Genomic DNA, 21,458 nt, shown 5'->3' on the forward strand with positions numbered 1-21,458 from the left:
CAATACACATATATTCTCTGTAACTGTAGTCTTTCAAAGTATTGTTATTTTAGTTTTTTGACTGGTCTATGCATTTCATCATTTTTATTTCTCTCTTACGCTTAAATTTAATTCTTTGAGTAGTGAGTTCTAAAATGCCTAACCTGTCCTGGTTGGACTAATTATCCCTATGGCAACTTTTAAAATATATATTATATCTACGTTTTTTTTCTACTAGTGGCATTCTGCATTCATTCTGCACATGGATAGAAAAAATTAAAGGGAATATTAATGCACATACCTTAATATTACGAAAGAGAAAGAGATTTGGCTTTCTACATTAAAAGCTGCAGGCTGACTTCCAAACAGCTCAAATTACACAGAAGTTTTAAAAAATGACATGAAGAAGAGTGTAAAAAAAACCACTCACACAACATTTTTAGTCAGTCTCACAATCAGCAGCAATGTGAGGCAGGAACAAAAAACTTACTACACTGCCAAGGATTTTTAACTTTTACTTGATGGCAGCATTCTCCTCTATACCAAAAGCTTCTGATGCTCAAAATGCACAACGTTACAGAGAAGTAAAACTCCAGACACTTATGAAGCATTACCTGGGAAGGACAAGGACTAATGTACTGGAATTTAACTGTTTTAGATCAACTTTTTCCAATAATTCACCTGTCAGCTTTATAGGTATACTTTACAAGTACTCATTTATTTCAAAAAGCTTTAGAATGTGTTTGGAAAAGAGGGATGCTAGATTTAAATGAAGCAGACAAGAACAAGATTATATTTTGTTTGTCATCTAGGATTCCCTTAGTGACACTACAACAAAGTACTGAGAGGTTGAGCTCCACTTAACCTTTTGTTACAATGACACCCACATTGGAGAGAGAGAGGGGCTAGGTTGTGGGCCACATTTAACCACCCTGAGGGCGTTAAGTGGCTGTGTGCCTGCAGATGCTATAATTGCAGCGAGCAACACAAAATCCTATCCTGTTTCACCAAACCATCCTCAGTATTTCTAAGCCATGGTTGTTTACAATCATACTCTCCTACCACCCTATTCTGAGTAAATAAATATCCTTTTTTAGCACACATGCACACACACATACAGAGCAGCTTCTGTCTCTAAATTATAGTGGAACATGGCTGAATGAAATAAGCTCCTGGTCTCAGTTGCTTCTCCTCCTAGAAAGTATTTGTTTATCTAGAGCCAATCGCTGCTCCCCTATCTATGTAATGACTTCCTCACAGCAGTCAGAGAGATTACCCACACCACTGATCACTTTATTACTTCATAATAGCTGTTTATTTACTTTACTGCAGCAGTAACATGCAGGGATAAAGCTTTTCACAGCTGGGCAAACTTACCATATTCCTTACGCAGGTGGTCTGGAATGTGGGGCTCATAACCTTCCTTCTCAGGGACCTCCACAAATTCATCTTCATCTTCATCATCTTCATTGTCGGAGACTTTCATCTACAGGAAAAAAATACAGAAAATGAGACTATTTTTTCTTCCCTCCATATTGAGAATATTAGCAGACAGCAAGACAGTGCACTACCGAGGCTCTTCTGAGCCAAAAGTATTTCCCTAATTATGTATTTAATCATCATCTAAGATTAGACCCCTTGTTTTACATTTCATCTCTAAAGCCATCTTCAATCCCTAAGAGATATCTTCTTTAAAGGTTTTCTTATCCATTAGAAGACACACAGTTGATGAAGTGTGAGAAAGTGTGAAACTATAAAATACAAAAAAAGTTAAAACAACATTAAGATCTTGACTTAATGAGCAAGTGATAGTGAGCCTTATCACTGCCTATCCTAGTTTTGTTGGTTCAGCTCATTCAGCACAGGTTATGTAAGATCACCCACTGTGTATGCCTCCCCAACGCATACAACAGGCCAAATAGGATGAGCAAAGGATGGGCTGGCAGCCTCAACTCTGATAAAATCAAAGACATTCAAACTTGCCTTAATGTCATGCCATTTTACTGTGCTTCTCCTCCTTTGCAGAGTTGGAGTCTATTCTGGGACTTATTGAGGCATGTTGCCTGGGTGGATGGAGGGACATTTTTAAATAGTCCCCAGAGACCCTGGATCTTAAAATAAGATAATTATTACAGTATACCCAATTTCTCTGAAGAGGGCATCCACATTCACAATGGTTTCCCCAGTTTAGAGAATACTGTCCAGGCAATTTTAAAAGAGTCACGCTGAAACTAATACAACCCCAATAAATCAAGCCATTCTGAAAAGCCAACAGGCGTGTTGTTTGCATCACTTTGTTTTGGGGATATATGATTGCATTAAGAATCCAGCCAACATCAGGAACAATTCTTTTCAACAGGCCAAGGGCCTTCACTGCATATCAGTCTGAGAACCCAAACTGCGGTAAAGTCTGCAGTAGATATGGGAGACTGGGATATAAGACTGTGGCTCAATTAAGTGGGATTCAATTAAAAGGGATTCTACTGTATTTACTTTTTGACAGCAGCTTTAAAAGAAAAAAATACTTGCAATACATAAATATCTTATCTGATTTGAATGCAGGGCCAGCTCCAGGCACCAGTGGAGCAAGCATATGCCTGCGGTGGCACATGCTATGGGGTGGCATTCTGTCCATTCTTGGGGCGGCAGAGTCCAGGCAGCTTTTTTTTTTTTTGCGCTTTGGCAGTTTGGGCAGCCGTGGTCCAAGCGGTTTTTTTGTTTGTTTGTTTTTGCTTGGGGCAGCAAAAATGGTAGAGCTGGCCCTGTTTGAAAGCCCCTAAACAATTACATCATTAGGTTGCAAACCTTACTACGTGGAATCTAATTATTGGGATTTTTAAAATATATGCATTTATAGCCCATATTATACATAGACTGGAATAGTTACGAGTAGTTGAAAAATAAAAATGCAGTTCCTATCAATTAATCAAAGTAACTAACCCATATTAGAGGCTATCAGCTTCCTAAATTTTTTTTCAGCTAATTTTTGCCATGAGTATGCCAAGGAGACTCTATAACCTTCCTCCAATGCCTCTTTCTTTCACATACATCTACCAATACATTTCCCCTAAAAAATTATTATCTGGGCAAACACCATTTGCCCCTTCTTCAATGAGAATTTGTATAGCTAACTTATAAAATCCCTAAATTCTGGTAGTCTCTTAAAAAGACAACAATGCTGCCAATCACTAGTATTTTATTTCTCTTGCCCAATTTGGGGAGATTTTAAGAGATTTACATGTCACAGAATACAGGAATTATTGTAGTTTTGAAACATGCTTTTATGGGTTTGGAAAACAATGCAAAGGATCCATTAAATGAACAGTCTTATGACAGAACTCACAATCACACTTATTCAAATTCCCTGAAGTAAACAAACTCAGAGAAATAGGTGATTAGATCATCTATGATAATTTTTTCCCCACCACGGATTATCACTTAATTTCCTTCCTACTGCACTTACCTCTTTCACGCAGGTACTAGTTGTAAAAAGCACAGGAGGAAGAAGCAATTTCCCCCTGCAGCAGAATTTTACCAATGTAATTCACTAATCTAATCGTGTGTCACAGCTGCACACTTGAGTTCCTCTAAATCATACTGAGATTCTGAAGCCAAAAAAACTTGGAAACCAAACCTTAGTCTACTGACTATATTAAAAATCAACAAACTTAGCAAAACTTTGCATCAGCATTGCTTATAAGCGACACTGAAGCTCATTTCTAACACAAAACGTTCAGTTGCCTTTGACACTGCAATTTACCCTTCAGTAAGTGAAATTTAGAGGACGATTTCTTTGTTTCTTAATTGACTCTTTCCACAGAACACTGTAGTCCTAAATTTTAAAAAGTCCTAAAGGACAGTAGATTTATCAAGTGCATCATAACCAAACAGTATCTTTCTTCCCCTAATTATTTTTTGGGTTTAATATTAATTCCCAGAAACTCGTTTGAAACCAGCCCTGAAGTCAACAATATGTAGCTACAACCATGGACGTTCCATTGGCCACACTATCACTACCTCTAATCAGCAGACAGAGAGTTGCCATGCTCTAGGCATGCTGGAGGGCTCTGAGTTTTAAATTACTTTTCACTTCCCACTGCAATTATTCCTCTTCATCTTAAGGAAAGAAACAGTTCATCCCTGCCTGGTATGGCCAAGACAGACAAATGCTGCATCTGACCTCTCATGGCCCAGATTGGAAGTCAAACTAGGGTTCCAACACAGAAAGGGTCAAGTGCGCTACAGCCAATCAGAAACACACCAGCAGACTGGGTTAGCCAATTACCAAAGAGGCACATCAATTTTTAAATTTCAAGCTTTTAGAAGACCGTTCAGTTGGCCTTTAGAAAGAGAAATATTGTAGAGTTTTGCTTTCAGCACAACATGAACAGTTGAGAGACTGAAAAGAAACTAGTTTGTTAGCAGTGTGGCTTCAAAGTTCTATTTTTTCCCGTTTTCTACTTGTTAAAGGCAATTTAGGAGATGGGAGCAAATTAGTTCTCTTCTGGCTAGTTAGAGCTGCCTTTTTGTCCTGTTAAGAGAGATGATTGTGTCAAACTTTCTACTCTCAGTTCCTATTTCTGAGTCAGCTATAAAACAAATTACAGCAAACTGAAGCTTGTTATGGATGGTCTCAGTCTAGAATTTGTTTGTGCAAAATGTGAAAAATCAAAAATAAAAATATTGGAGACGTTTTAGTTCAAATACTTACCTACATTATATATATTGCAAAACTTGGGCAAGACTTCAGGACACAGAACTTCTCTTAACTTTAAATTTCCCTTGCTTTGTTTGTTTTATTTCCTCTATATTGCTTGAAAAACTTAGCTATAAGAGGCTTCACCAAACAACCTGCATATCTCACATAGCTGACTTAAAAACTGAACCAGGAGCAACATCCTTGTATACCTGGATGATCTCAAAAACTTCGAAGCACACAAAAAGCCCTGCTGTGAAAAGGTATAATCAGATGCAAATTCACTTTGTTTAGGTACAATCCATGAACTGCGCATTTAGGTACTATAGGAAACATTAATCATAGGAAACTGTAATTTTTGTTATCAGTCTAACACTAATCAAAAGGGAAACCTGTCACTACCGCTGACCTGTGAAACGTCCCAATTATACTCTTCGGAAATGACAGGAGCACTTAACTTCCTCACTGAGTAAATGACGACGATCAATCAAGTTTGAATAACAATGAGCCACGGAGCTGAAAATTATTTTTTGTATAGAATCTACCCAGGAATTTATGAAAGGTGAAAAGCAACCCAAGGTTTTAGGGGCATTATGGCTTTCAGCTAGTGCAGTGCATATCAAACACTAAACAGAATTTATGTGTTTTAATTTTCTAAAAGGTAGATGTGGACTTGGTGCTACAATGCATAACATATAATGCCAGATTTTAAATATGGGGGTCATTTTCATAAAATATTATGCTTATTGTTTGCACCCTTGAATTTCAATGGGGACTTTTATTAAATTTAGTTTTCCTGTAAAAATATTTAACTGCTTAGCTAACTATTAGGAATTAAGCCTCCTTTTCCCTCTTAACAGACATAACATGTTTATTTTTATACCATTTTAAACAAGCAGCTCTATCTTCCTCAAATATGTAGCGAGGTTAATCGTAGTTAGAAATTCAAAAGTTGTGAGGTACTATTGACTAGTTACTTCTTAACACGTCAGTGGAATGAAGAAAAATTAATTACATCTATATCATTCCCTTCATGCAATTTTGTTCCCTTTCCATTCCACTACAATTGACTCAGTCAGATGAGAACTCCCCAGCAACATTACTTTAGTCAGAGAAGTCACTGATATAAATTCCATTTCCCCAGCACCTGCTAAGAGCATTTATTCCATACAGCCCTTTTGTTGCTCCCAGACTGAACAGCATAAATGCTTTATGAAATGTGAGCCATCCTAATGTTGCTTCTCCACTTTTTTTGTAATAAGAAATGTAAATTTTGGCAACCTGTTTTAAATTGGATTAATTTCTTAACAACGGCCACCTCAAACTACCAATTAGCTCACAAGGATATTCATTTAAATTAACATTTTAAATGGTGCAATTCACTGAAATATGTGCCTTTTGGAATTCATGGCAGATAAATTTAGACACCTAAAAACAATTCAAAACATAATGTATATGAATCTAACAAAACTGATAAATTATCAAGAGTTGAGGCATGCAGATCAGAAATCTGTGTGCTACTTCTTGTGCTCCTCAATATCTGAACAGAAATATAATATAAGCTCAGGAGATGGATACTGAAATATAAAGCTTTTCCCTTCTAGGCCACAGAATTAAATCCCCACTAAGGTCAGCAGTCACCAAAAGTGGTTACCACACAACAGGTAAAATATTTGTGTTCTCAATCTAGTTAGCAGTTGAGACGAGACCACTTCACAAAAGCCATCATCACAACTGGCATCCTTGTTGGCAGTATTAACTTAGTTGCCAGATCTGAAGGATAATGGAGAGTCAACTACGTCTCTTATACTACAGGATAGTCCCTCAAATATAGAGTTAACATATGTTTATGAGGCAGCGTAGGGATGTTTGTAACGGTCATTGCTCATGATATACATATTCTGTGGATAAATGCATTCTTTCAAATGAATATTGTCAATCCATCTTTTGTAAGCACTAAACTAATTTAAATTTAAAATAAAAGATATCCACTCAACTGATAAAGTAGCATTTTTCTAAAATGACAGAATTCCTGAATAGACCCTCCCTTTCAGAATAGTGTTGGTTTTAGTGAAGCCAACTTCCAAATTCACAGGCCACAGTGAAACATTTCCTACTGTATCTGTTCAGAATGTTAGGAATGTGATAGAAAAATGGATGTCTTGTCAATTCTACTGCATGTTCAATGGCAGTAGGTTAAAGCAGTGCTGACTTATGTAGTTAGTAGCTAAGTGTACTTAGTCCTTCTCTAGGAGGGAAAAAAAAATCAGATGCTTCCTTCCTGAGGCCTCTCTTAAAAAATAAGAGCCCAAAACAAGATATAGTGTGCTGGCAGAAATCTCATCACGACTCCTCTCTACTTTTGAGCCTATGCCTTACCATGCATCCAATGAGTTAATGTATCTTATTATAATCAACCATCCAGTTACATGCATTGCTCATTTATCCTAAATGCTAGCAAACTACACAAATACAAAAAAACCTGCAACAAAATACGTTGCAAGATATGAAGCCTTTGGTCCTTTTCTCAGTTTTATATGGATTCCTACATTAAGAGGATTTAGAAAACGGAGTCTCCACATTCATAGTTAAACAAGCAATACAATATCTAAAATATATAATGCAATCAGTTTATAAAACTAAACGTACAGGAGTTACTAATTATTTTAGAAAGGAAAGAGAAAAAAAGACAATACGTAAAGAAGCTGTATCTACTTACTCGCTAAAACACTGCTTGCAAACTACAGCTGGGACCATTAAATAAATGTTGTATGGTCTAATTAACTTGGTTTGCAATCTCAATTACTTCTCATCCTAGAAATCACTTGTGCTCTGTTTTATGTGTCTCTGTTTCCCTTTTTAAAAAAAAATGATGTAAGGCATCCTCAGACAAGTGAACTCTAAACTTCATTTGTCTTTCAGCAGGCTTGATGGCTATGCATTTAAAAACCCATTCTATCTTATAAACTAAAAATTAAATGTACTCAGCTGTGATGGTCGTCATTGCATCTGCTATTTATATGCTAATACTCTCACTGGAAGATCTTGCAAATTATTCCACCATGCCAATATCTCATGTGCATCTACTCACAGCCAACTACACATTTTTTCTAGAGGTCAGAAGATTTTGGCCAAGGAACTATAATACTTATCATAGTGGAACCCGTTTGAAGGTGCAACTTAAAGGAACACATTTTGTATACAGCCACAAGAACACCACAAAATATAATTAAGTAATCGTAAATGAGGGACAGGGATGTTTTGCGTAACAAATACGCAATCATTGGTAACAAAGTAAAAAAAACCTTTTTTAAATAACTGACAATGGAACAATCCTCAAAACATTTTTTATTGGGAAAGTCTTTTTTAACTTCATTTCTATCCCCATCCTTTTGTATCCTCTAAAATATGTTGAAACAGAAATATCAATACTGAAATTGTCATATTTCAAAATCATGTTTGATTTTTCTCTGTAGTGCTAGATAAATATGAGCTGTTAGAAAAGCTACATTTCTGAGGGGGGAAAACACACTCAAATGACTGCAAATTGTATCTGAAGCCTAGTCAAACACTGCATTTTGTGCTTATCAGCAAAAGCATCTCATTTCTTTTCCATTTGTATTTGCTCAATAGTAAGCAGGCAAATCTGGGCAACTTGATACAAGATTGTTTGGGAATGCCCTTTTCATACTTTTTCGAATTGCTCAAGAGTTGGAAATGGATGTTTAAGGGGATACACTTCAGACCCAGCAGTAAAGCAAAAGGTACAGTTTTGGTGACTCTTCACATTAAATGACTCCATTACAATGTGGTTTTTCTTTTTCTTTCTTTCTCCCTGACAAAGTACAGTAGTCTAAGTGTTTTTTAATCTTATATCCTAGTGATGCATGATTCAGATGAATTAAGCATACATCGTTTTCAGATGTTGTACTAGATTATTCATCTACTGTCCAATGTAGGTCAGCAAAGGCAGGCGATCAGGAATGTTGGTGGGGGTAACAAAATAGTTACACCTCTATCCCGATATAACGCAACCTGATATAACACAAATTCGGATATAACGCGGTAAAGCAGTGCTCCGGGGGGGCAGGGCTGCGCACTCTGGTGGATCAAAGCAAGTTCGATATAACGCAGTTTCACCTATAATGCAGTAAGATTTTTTGGCTCCCGAGGATAGCGTTATATTGAGGTAGAGGTATATTTTAGGAAAATGCTGTACACTGACAGAGTTCAGTATGTTTTGGGTAGGAGTCATGGAAGTAGTCACTTTTCGAACACTTAATGCTTTAAATGTTGTACATTAGAAAAAAATGGCCAAATTATCACTTGCGTAATCTGAATTTTTCATAAAACTCACATTCAATGGAGTGTGTAATAGTTTCTTACTTAGAGCAACCTAACATCTCAGAATCTAATTAAAAACGGTTATTAATCTTTCAATAACTGTTGTTCTTCGAGATGTATTCCAAACACCCATTCCAATGTAGGTGTGTGCATGCCCCGAGCACAGTTGCCGGAAATGTTTCCCTCAGTGGTATCCATCAGGTCAACTCTGGTGCAACGCGTCCATAGTGCCTGTATAAAGGGCCTCGCCAACCCTGCGCCCCCTCAGTTCCTTCTTTCCAGCCAACTCCCATAAGAGGGGTAGGAGGGCGGATTTTGGAATGGACACATGCAACACATCTGTAATAAATAAAGGAGGGAGGGGAGGGCTCCCTTTTATGAACACCCAGCCAGCCAGTAGCTACAAAATCCCTCTTACTAGCTGTTCTCTAATTGCTCTACCTGCAAAGGGTTAGAAAGTCTCTCTGCTATGCATAGGTAAAAAGAAGTGAGTGGGCACCTGGCCAAAAGAGCCAGTGGGAAGGCTAGAACTTTTTAAAATTGAAACAAGACTCACCTTTTGTCTGTCTGTGGTTGTTCTCCCGGGGGAGAGGCGGACAGAGCAGTTATGCTGTCAGAAGCTTGGGCAAGGTATGAAAAAACATCAGTATCATACCTAGAAACTACTCATTTAAAACCCCAGATATGTAAGTAGATCAGGAAATGTCTAGGAAGACACAATTAGGTTTACTCCTTTTATTTCTTTATGGCTTGTGGATTCCTCTGTGCTAACCCCAGGTGCTTTGTTTTGCTTGTAACCTTAAGCTGGACCTCAAAAAAAGTTATTCTTGGTGCTTAATCCTTGTAATTGCTCTTTTTTTTAAATCTAGCAATAGCTTAAGTTCTCAGTTGTTTTTTCTTTATTTATTAATGAAATTTACCTTTTTAAAGAACAGAATTGGATTTGTGTGTCTTAAGAGGTTTGTGCACATGTTGTTTAATTAGCTGGTGGCAACAGCTGATTTCCTTTTTCTTTCTCTGCTCTTCCCCGGGGGGTGGTGGTGGGGTGAAAGACTTGAGGGTACTCCACAGGAAGGTATTCCCAAGTCCGCCTTCCTGGGCTCTCAAAGGGGTTCTGCACTTGGGTGGTGGCAGCATCTACCAATCCAAGGTCAGTGAAAAGCTGTAACCTTGGGAGTTTAATACAAGCCTGGAGTGGCTGGTATTAATTTTTAGAATCTTTGCGGGACCCCTCCTTCTGCACTTGAAGTGCCAGAGTGGGGAATTAACCTTGACAACATCTCATAGAACAACAGTTACGGAAAGGTTACTAACCATTTTTATTTCGTCAAGTACTTACACATGTCCATTCCAATGTAGGTGACTCCCAAACAGTTGTATAGGTGGTGGGCTCAGAGTTCACTGACATACTGACTGCAACACAGCGTGGCCAAATCTAGCATTGTCCCTGGCTGCTGAGTGATGGCATAGTGAAAAGAAAATATGTGCACCAACAATCAAGTTGCTGCTCTACAAATGTCCTGAATAGGAACCTGTGCTAGAATTGTCACTGAAGAAACTTGTGCCCTTATGGAACAAACAGTTAGGATAGGCAGGGGTGGAACACCCGCCAGTTCATAACACGTGCAGATACATGACGTGATCCACGATGAAATTCTCTGAGCCGAGATCGGGAGACCTTTCATCCTGTCTGCAACTGCTATAAACAACTTGGTATATTTTGGTCTGATCCTTTCTATGTAGAAAGCTAGTGCATAACTAACATTCGAGTGAAGTCTCTGCTTCTCTCTATTTGCATGAGGCTTCAGACAGAAAACTGGTAGGAAGATAGCTTGATTTATATGAAACTAGGAGACCATCTTTGGAAGGAAAGCCAGGTTACGATGCAACTGAACCTTATCTTTAAAGAACATGGTGTATGGCGGCTCCGAAGTGAGGACATGGATGTTCAAGACCCTTCGGGCCAAAGTAATGGCAATTAAGAAGGTCACCTTCTTAGAAGTATGGCAAAGTAATGGCAACTAAGGTATAACAGGGAGCATGTTACTAGCGGCTCGAACGAGGGTGGGGGCGGAGGGCTGTAAGCCTTGATAAGACCAGGCTGAGATCCCAGGAGGACAGGTTCTCACTCCTTGGATACAACTTCTCTAGTCCCTTAAGGAAATAGATAGATATATCATTTGAAAAAAATGGATGAGCTGTCCACCCAAGGATGAAAAACCGATATGGAAGCCAGGTGAACTTTAACTGATGAAATAGATAGACCCTGCTGTTTCAAGTACAGCAGGTACTGTAGAATGAATGGTAGCAACGATCCCATAGGCAAGACACACCGCTGGGATGACCAGATGGAGAACCGCTTCCATCTTGCAAGATATGTGGCCCTGGTGGAGGGCTTTCTTCTTCCTAACAGGATCTCAGAGACCTGCTTTGAGCAGGCTAGTTCTCTGGAGTTCACCCACTGAGCTTCCAGGCACACAGGTGGAAGGAGCTGAGGGTCGGGTGGAGCAGATGACCATGATCTTGAGAGATCAGGTCTAGGTGTAGAGAGACTAGGATCGGGGACACCATGGAGAGGTCCAGCAAGGTGGGGAACCAATGTTGGTGGGACATGCCAGAACTATTAGGATGACCTGCACTTGGTCCCACTTGATCTTCAGCAGGACCTTGTGCATGAGCAGGGTAGGAGGGAACACATAATACAGGTGACCTGTTCATGGGACAAGGAAGGCGTCCATGAGGGACCCAGGCCTGTGACCTTAAAGGGAGCAAAACTGGTGGCACTTCTTGTTGTGCAGGGTGACAAACAGGTCTACCTGGGGAGTTCCCCACTGCCAGAAAATAAGCTTCACAATGTCCAGGCAAAAGGACTACTCATGGTGATCAGAGAAGGATCTCCTGAGGTGATCCACCAACTCATTTTGAGCTCATGGCAGGTAGGAGGCTTTGAGGTGAATTGAATGGGCTATGCAAAACTCCCACAATCAAACCGCCATCCCGACATACGGGGAAAGAGCAAGCGCCTCGCTGCTTGTTGAGATAGAACATGGCCGCTATGTTGTTTGTGAGGATCAATAGATTTTTGCCTGCAACAGGGGTCAGGAACACCTGACAAGCCAGGCAGACTGCACTGAGTTCTCTGACATTGATGTGAAGAGAGAGCTCTTCCAGGGTCCAAAGGCCTTGAGTTTTGAGGGGCCCCAAGTGAGTGCCCCAGCCCAGCGCTGATGTTTCTGAGACCAGGGATAGCGATGGTTGGGGCTGTGAGACCGGGATGCCCGCACAAACAATCAGGAGACCCAGACACCACTTTCCTTCCACCCAGAGAGCTACTTAAAGTCTGCTAACTTTAAGTAGGTACCTCGCAATATTAAAGCTAAAACAGTAACCTGTTTCATCCCCTACAAAATTCCTATTGTCAAATTATACACAAATTAAACAGTAGGGAAATCAGTATACACTGATTTTGTAAATCTAAAACAAAAAATTATAGGTCATATTCTGCTGTTAGATGCACAGGGAGGCTCTCATTTACAACAATAGGATTTGTGTAATACATATCAAACTCATCATCTCATCTCTCTCTCTCTCTCTCTCTCTCTCACACACACACACACACACACCCCCCCCCACACTTATAACAATACAGTATTTTCCAAGATGTTTTATCCTTAAGCTTTTCATTCTACACTTACATTGGAAAAAACCCAAAACATATCTAGCCATGTCAATTGCAGAGAGCCTTCACAAAGTAAAACTATATGTTAATCCAGCCTTGCTAACTATCACCAACAAATACAACAACTCTGGCCCCTCTAAACAATTCACTTCCATGAAATCTGAATTCTGCCAGCTAATGACTCTTTAGGATGCATGGTGTTGTTCTACGCTTAATGTTTCTCTATAACTCCAAAGTAGATGGGGTCAGTTTAACAAGTTGTTGGTTTTTTTTAAATTTGTTAGAGACGCAAACTCGACCTGGAATTTGAAAGTCAGGCTGGATTCTTTCTAGCTAATGCATAATCATATGAGGAAACACCATGAAATCCTCCTTGCAGTTTCCACTGTATCCTCCATTCTAAGACGAAGCATTTGCAACCTTGTATAGTGAGGAGGTGATTAGTCTGAAATCCTTGCAGAGCTAGAGAACAAGCTAATCATGCATCTTTTGGAGCCCGCTGCTCTGAATACTGTATGCCCACACCATAGTACAGTTCCTGAGATGTTTCTCATTGGTAAAAAGCAATAAAACTAATGCCACTAAAGTCAGTCAGCAGATCTGACTCAAAACACAGAGATCAAGAAGTAAGGTGGTGCCTTTTCTACAGTCATTTTTTGTTTGGATTACACTAACATTCCAAACAGCTGCCATTTTTAAACAGCTCCAAAAACGTTTTCATTTTTGCCCCTCAGTCTGCATCAGACAATAGCAGGTACTTAAATTTGCAGTCGTATGAGGCCTAAAGGCTGGCTATATTCACTCCTAGTCCATGCAGCTGTTTTAGGTCCGATAACTCAAAGCTGACCAGGACTAAAAATACCCACTTGTCCCCAAAGGAGAAGCTTCTAGGCTTTCCAGTATCATACAGCACTGGTTAAGTAGCCCTTCTTGTTTTAGCAACACTGGACCTAATTTTCAAGGCCCCAAAGTCTTTTTAAAAATTTGATATAAGGTTTTTAATATTTATTCTCATTCCTTTGTTATTCAGAGGAAACTTAGCTCTGCAGACTGAGAAAAAGGAAAAAAAAAACCTTACCCACAGACATCTTTTTAGAAGACTCCAATTTTTTAATATCTTATCTAAAACGTGGTATAAAACAAAATGATTAGTGGTGTTGAACGGCCTTGCTAGCCCTTGTTTGGTTCTACTTACCTAATGCTTGGACTGTTCCAAACTCATGTCATTAAAACCTTTTTATAACCATATACTACAATGTATGTCTGTGTTTATAAATAATCAGTAACTTAAATACAAGCTACTTTGGTTGTTGCACAATGTATGCATAAATATGTAACTACAATTTTTAACATATTTCAAACATTACATTTGTTACTACTATCATCTATTCTTGGATGCCAATAAATGAGATAGTCAAATTATTAGTACTGGGGCTGATGTTCTATTGTTAGTGTTTAATTGTAAGAATCAAGCCACCTTACCAGGAAATGTACACGGACTTGTGGTTCCACAAACCAGAGTCTGAGAGGTTTAATGGACATGTCTCAGAAAAATATAAGGCTAGCCACGTGCCAGTTAGCAAGGAAACCTCACAGAACCTGCCCACTGAAGTCAACGGAAGCTTTGTCGTTTGTTTCAATGGGTGCAAGCTGAGACTCGGGATGCACATTACAGAAAGTTTCCTAACAGGAACAAAAATATCATTCTGCAAAGACACTTGGCCTGCAGTGGAAGTAAACTTTCAGGCATATCTGGTGAGTGGACCAAAGGCCTGAATGTTCAGATCAAAGGTTTAGTCATCCCTCCAAGATGAGTGGAATAGATGAGGCTGACTGTGGAGACTGCAAAGAAATAGTATTTCCAGTTCTCAAGAGGTGGGATAAAAGAATTCTAAATTTATTATTATAGATCCCAATTCAGGAAAGCACCCTATTGAAGTCAATAGCTCTTAAGCATGTACTTAAGGGCTTTCCTGAATCAGGGCCTTAGGAACATATATTTAATTCTAAATACACCTCTACCCCAATATAACGCTGTCCTCGGGAGCCAAAAATTTCTTACCACGTTATAGGTGACACTGCGTTATAACGAACATGCTTTGATCCGCCAGAGCACGCAGCCCTGCCCCCCCGGAGCGCTGCCTTACCACGTTATATCCAAATTCGTGTTATATTGGGGTAGAGGTGTAATAACAATTTTACTTTGTATCAGAGGGGTAGCCGTGTTAATCTGGATCTGTAAAAGCAGCCAAGAGTCCTGTGGCACCTTATAGAGTCCTGTGGCACCTTATTCACCTACGAAAGCTCATGCTCCAATACGTCTGTTAGTCTATAAGGTGCCACAGGATTCTTTGTTTATTTTACTTTGGTGTTCCTATATATACTGTATTTGAAGTATTAGTTTTTAATCATAACTTCTCTTACTGATATTAAAAGCCTGCATAATTTTCTCTTTTTAATTTTTGTAAATATGCATGTAGCTAATTATCAATACTGATCTCTGTAAATACATTTTATGGACATTATGATCCTACCTTTCAGGGAGAACTTTATTTAAAATAACAGCAATAGCATACCAAAGAAGTGGGGAGCAAAATCATACTTTATTTTTCACTCTATTAAAAAGATCCACCAAATTGCATTGTGTGGGTGGCTGATGAGACAGGGATCAGAGCTCAGTGGTTTGAGCATTGGCCTGCTAAACCCAGGGTTGAGAGTTCAGTCCTTGAGGGGGCCACTTAGGGATCTGAGGCAAAATCAGTACTTGGTCCTGCTAGTGAAGGCAGGTGGCTGGACTCGATGACTCTTTGGGGTCCCTTCCAGTTCTAGGAGTTAAGTCATGTTGTCAGAGGAGATACACTATTTTAAAAGGCTTTTCCCAGATGACAAAGGGTTTAACAGTTTGATACCTTTGGAGAGATGCAGAAGTCCTGTTGTCCACTTTGCTAAAGACATTGCAGTATATAAGGAGTGGAAGTGTCTAGTCGACATAAAGAGTTGTCAAAATTATTTTTTGTCCTCCAGAGCACCACCCCTTATCATTTTTGTCCAGGGACATCTACAAGATGCCATAAATGGGAAATACTTCACTATGGCTATTCTTTTTCTGCATAATGCCAACAACATAGGGTGGATGCTTTACTGGGATTAGCATAAAGCACTTCGTTTTATTTTCCCATGGTACAGGGTATGCCCCCAAAGTACTATAGCATAGATAAGACTTTACATTGCTGTAAGGCCAAACTAGACAACACACAAAACGAAAATTGGAAGCAGCAATCAGTTTTTCACTCAGTTATTTTTGTATCATATACACTAATTTCTTCTACATCGGGGGAACACGTTTCCAAATGGTAGTCGCCAACACACTTGACACATGGTGTAAGGGCAGTGAACTTGAAAAGAAAAGCAGATTTTAACATATTGAAAGTACAGATAGGTAGGGTTCCATTGGAAGAAAACCTAAGGGGGGAAAAAGGGAGTTCAGGAGAGCTGGCATTTCTCAAAGAGCCAATATTGAAGGCACAACAGCAAACTATCCTGACACAGAAGAAAAATAGGAAGAATACTGAGAGAACAATATGGCTCCATCAGGAGTACTTTAATTACCTGAAAATCAAAAAGAGAAAAACATGTACAAATTGCTAAGGATGCGTACAAAAGAACAGAGCAAGGATACTGGGACAAAATCAGAAAGGCTAAGGCACAAAATGAGTTACATCTGGCAAGGGAAGAAAAAGCAATAAGAAGAGGTTCTATAAATACAGTAACTCCTCACTTAAAGTCGTCCCGCTTAACGTTGTTTCGTTGTTACATTGCCGATCAATTAGGGAACATACTCATTTAAAGTTGCGCAATGCTCCACTCTTATGTTGTTTGGCCGCCTGCTTTCTCCACAGCTGGCAGACTCCCTAAACTCCCCCCCCCAGCGCCTCCCACCCACCGGCAGACCCCGCGGATCAGCACCTTCCCCTTCCTCCCCCTGCCTCCTGCCCAGGGCAATCAACTGGCTTGTGGCGTTTTGGAGGCAGGAAGGAGGGGAGAGAAGTGAGGACTCGGTGTGCAGGCTCCCCCCTCTCTCTCCTGCCTCCCGAATGCAGCAATCAGCTGGCTTGCAGCGTTTAGAAGGGAGGGGAGGGAGGGGGGAGGAAGGAAGGAAGGAAAAAAATCAAATGCACAACTACAAAATAGGGAATAACTGGCTAGCAGTAGTACTGCAGAAAAGGACGTGGGAGTTATTAGTGGATCATACATAGAATAACAGCCAACAACATGATGCAGTTTCAAAAAAGGCTATCATTCTGAGGTGTATTAACAGGGATGATGTGTGTAAGACATGAGAGGTAACTGTCCCTCTCTGTTCAGCACTGGTGAAGCTGGGGTACAGTATCCAGTCTAAGAAAGATGTGGATAAATTGGAGCTAGCCCAAATGACAGCTACAAAAATTATTAAAAGTTTTAGAAACCTATGAGGAAAAGTTAAGAAAAGATACTGTTATTAACCTTTCCGTAACTGCTGTTCTTTAAGATGTGTTGCACATATCCATTCCACTGTAGGAGTGTGCACAGTTCTGAGAGATTTTCTCCTTTGTGGTACCTGTCAGGATGGCAATAAATGCCCTCTGTTGCCTTGTGAATGGAGCCCAGGCATAAAGAGTGGAGCTGCCTCCAGCCCACTCAGTTCCATCCTACCTAAAGACTCCAATAGAGAGGGAAAGGACGACAGGTAGAAGACATCTCAAAGAACAACTGTTACAGAAAGGTTAGTGACCTTTTCTTCTTCAAGTGATTACACCTCTGTTCCACTGTAGGTGACTCACAAGCAGTCCCAACTAGAGGGCTACTCATCCAAATTTACCATCAATCTCTAGATTGTTGAGAGATAGGTTAGTGAGAGGCAAATGAGTGACGTGAAGATTAGGTTGCAGATTTGAAAATGTTCATTATAGGAACATTAGACAGAAAAGCTGCAGAGGTCACTTCGAACTTAGTTTAATGGCCCAGCACTCTGTATCCAGAGATTCATGTTAGCCAACTGGTAAGACAGGCCAATACAGTTGGATATCCATTAACTAAATCCTTTACATGAAAGCAGGACTGCCCTTCATTCTGTCTGTAAATACAATAAACAATGGAGATGAAGACCTGAAAGTTTAGTTCATTCCAGATAAAATGCTAAAGCTCTTCTAACACCCAGAGCATGCAGTATCTCCTCCCCTTATTACCACAAGGGTTTGGGATGAAAGTTGGTAAGAAAACTGCTTTGTTAACATGAAAAGTGGAGACCCCCTTCGTAAGAAAACTTGCATGAGGACGAAGGTAGACTTTGTCCACATCGAAATCATATAAGGAGGATCTGATATGAGAGTCCTCAACTTCCCAACTTTCCTGGCTGTTGTAACGGCTACTAAAAATGCCATCTTCATTGACAGGTGCAACAGCATATTGCTAAAGGCTCAATGAGGAGGACCTATCAGCTTTGTTAAGACTAGATTCAGGCCCCGGGCTGGAATAGAGTTCTGTACCTGCAGAAAAAGATCTGTCCAAACCCTTTAAAAATCTTACAGCCATTGGGCTGGAAAAAGAACACTAGTTTCCCATCATCTGGGAGCTTGTCTCTGAACTCTGAAACTGTATCCCACAGGGTGAAGTCATAGTTCCCCAGCAAAACTTGCTGGTTTGCAATACAAAGCTGTAACCTGCTTGTGGAACAAAGCTTCCTCCTAAATAAGTCCAGGTTCTCAATCTCTTTATTCTTTGGAGTTGATGCGTGGTAAAACTCTACCACCACCACCTCTCTGTGGCTGTTGACACAGGAAGCCCAAAGAGGGATGATTATAGTAATACTCGAACCCCTGAGAGGGACTATAGTATCTCATCTCCACTCTTTTTGCAGTCAGTGGCAGGGAAGAGGGGTCTGCCAAAGGAATCTTGGTAGGCTACAAAATAGCATCATTAGTAAGCAGAGGAATTCTAGCCTGGGCCATAGATGCCAAGATGACCATCAGCTTGTGGATGTCTAGGGCCATAGCCAACTCCTCAATAACTTGTGATGCATCTCATCATCAGAAGGCAGAAAATAGGTTCTGCCACAATTAAGAGGGGTCCTGAATCTTCAGTGATGGGCTCAGTACCAATGCAAGGGTGTTTGCAGTGTCAATGCTCCTGACAACCAGTAGATTAAGTCAGCTGACATGGATGTGGGGATGCTCTCGATTAAGAGGGGAACCTCATATGTTTCAAATGGGCCACTGGTAAAGCCCTGGTCCACAATTGTGCATGGCCTAAGAGTCCTTTCAGTAAGCCCCTTGTTGATACGGAGGCTAAAACCAGGCAGGCAGATGGTATATTCCTGGTGGTGCAATCAGCTTGGCTGGGGGACACAGGATTTCACTTCAGAGTTTGATGAAGAATCCTCTTCTTGCGACCATGGTGGGGCCATACCGGTCAGTACCAGGAAGGAAATGTCAGACTCTGAGCCAGAGAGATCATCTGTGGCTTTGCCCTAGACGGTACCTTCTTAAATGGTATCATGATAGTCCAATCAGATGGACCTGCCTGGTGCGGAGGTGAAGCCGCTAAAGTAGATATCTTGGGCACCAGTGCCAAGCAAGACTCCTGAACTGCCAGTGACGGTGGTACCCAGAGGTTCAACAATTCTTTTGCAGCCTCATATGTTTCAGGCATAGATAGTACTGGGAAAGCACTCTGTGGTACCGGGACGCAAGGTGATCCCGAAGATGGTACTTCAGGAGGCCCGTTGATACTAGCTGTGGTGGGCTCTGGAGTCACTGAACTCCTCTGCCTAGAGGTGTGCTCTGAAGAGTGCCTCCTCTTTGAGCTTCCACCTGAGCCCTTTGATGAGCTCGACCTCTTTGCTTCCTCTGATGGTCCTGGTACCGAGTCTGATTTACAGTGCCTCTTCTTTAGTACCAGTGATGCTGATCTACCTCTCAGTACTGGTAATGCTGGTAGTGCTCGCAACCTGGACCAAGGTAGATGGTTCAGATGGAGGACACAGCACTGACTCCAGCAGCAGATATTTCAATCTGGCTGTCCTGGATTTTTTTTTTTTTTTGGAACTGGGCTTAAAGCCCTTACAAATACTAATTTAACACTCATTAAAGCATCCTCCAAGCACTTAAGGCAGCCGGGGTGAGGGTCACTGTTAGGCATTGCCTTCCACAAGAGTGGAAGGGCTTGAAACCCAGAGAATGTGGCATATCTCCGGTATTAGGGCCAGTACCAAGGCTGGATGCCAGATGCACACACTTTTTTTTTTTACACTATACTAACTAAATACTAAACTACACTAACTATACAGACTACAATGGCCACTATTTACCCAATAGTCACAGGCAGTAGGAAGGGGCTGAGTACGGTTGGGGGCAACTGCACCTGTTACACCTACGTGCTGTGTGTGAGGCACCAGAGGGCACTTGTCAGAGTTTGTCTCCTTAGCGGTACCATTCAGGGTGGCACAACTGTGTACTGGTACACACACATGCCAACACTGGAATGGATATGTGCAATCACTCAAAGAAGAACTGGGCATGAAGAAAAGACAACTGAGTGGGTCTTCTGTTAAGGGGTGTTATGAAAAGGACAGTGATTAGCTGTTCTACACATCCAGTGCAAGTAGGACAAGAAGTAATCAGCTCAACCTGCAGCAAGGAAGATTAGGTTACATATTAGGAAAAATTTTCTAACTGTAAAGATCGTTAAGTACTGGAATAGGTTACCAAGGAAGATTGTGGGATCCCCATCTTTGGAGGTTTTTATGAACAGGTTAGAAAAACACCTGTCATGGATGGTCTAAGTATACTTGATCCTTCCTCAGCATAGGAGGATAGACTAGGTTGCTTCTCAAAGTCCCGGCCAGCCCCGCATTTCTATGATTCTATCTCACCTACACTGCAATAAAGAGTTATGGTGAAATCTACAATATAGTAATCCCCAACCCACATACAAACAGTAGAAATTACTGAAGAGTTAGAACTTTATTCAAAAGTAAGATTATTTGAGGAACAATGTCTTAAAGAAACAACTAAAAAGCATTTAGACTGGTTAAACACATGTTCTAGAATTGCTGAACACAACCTCATGGGAGGTAAGGGTGTTCAGTCTTTAACAAGCAATTAGAAGACTTTTGGCATAACTCCACCTATCCAATTTCATTGCAGCAAACTCAAATCATCCCAAAAGCTTGCCAATTGTATGGTTTTACCAAATTCTCTCTGCCATTCTAATCTACATTATTCTGCTGCATTAAAACACAGCCAGTCTATTAATATTAGTGCATTCTAAACGACTTGGTCATCTGTTATTTTTAAGTGGTTGAGCATCAATAGTTCCCTCTTCCCCTTATTGCAGGCTCCACCACAACATATCGTAAACAAACCACATGCAGTTGTGTTCCCTCTTTCACAAAAAAAATCATAGTCCAGTCAAATATTTCAGGGTAAAAATCATAACAGCACAAACAACTGCTTAATCCGTTTTAGGAAGACATTTTAAGACAAGCAAAAACACAGTTTTAAATTAAACTCTAAACTAAAAAAATACACACGAGGGGATGCAGAAGAAAAATGTTTTGGCCTGCAGGGCATACATAATGGAGGTAGAGTAACGGCAAATTTCCTGGCTCTTGTTTCAAACACTCATTTTAGTCTAGTTTGACATATGTACATTTCTTACATTTTTAAATATAATTTATTGGTTATTATAGATACATGTGAAAAAGATTAAGAAGTCATCAGA

At 40.3% G+C, this 21,458-nt stretch overlaps 1 protein-coding gene across 2 annotated transcripts in view; it reads right to left on the reverse strand.

Moving 5' to 3' along the window:
* UVSSA (UV stimulated scaffold protein A) overlaps positions 1-21,458 on the reverse strand; it is a 98,746-nt gene that overhangs the window by 55,514 nt on the left and 21,774 nt on the right. For both annotated transcript variants that reach the window (XM_039540725.1, XM_039540726.1), the window contains one exon: positions 1,357-1,465. In XM_039540725.1, coding sequence (XP_039396659.1) covers positions 1,357-1,465 — 109 coding nt within the window. The remainder of the gene's footprint in view (positions 1-1,356; positions 1,466-21,458) is intronic.

The sequence above is a fragment of the Mauremys reevesii genome, linkage group 5 (genome assembly GCF_016161935.1).
Source record: "Mauremys reevesii isolate NIE-2019 linkage group 5, ASM1616193v1, whole genome shotgun sequence".
In the NCBI taxonomy this organism is placed as follows: Eukaryota; Metazoa; Chordata; order Testudines; family Geoemydidae; genus Mauremys; species Mauremys reevesii.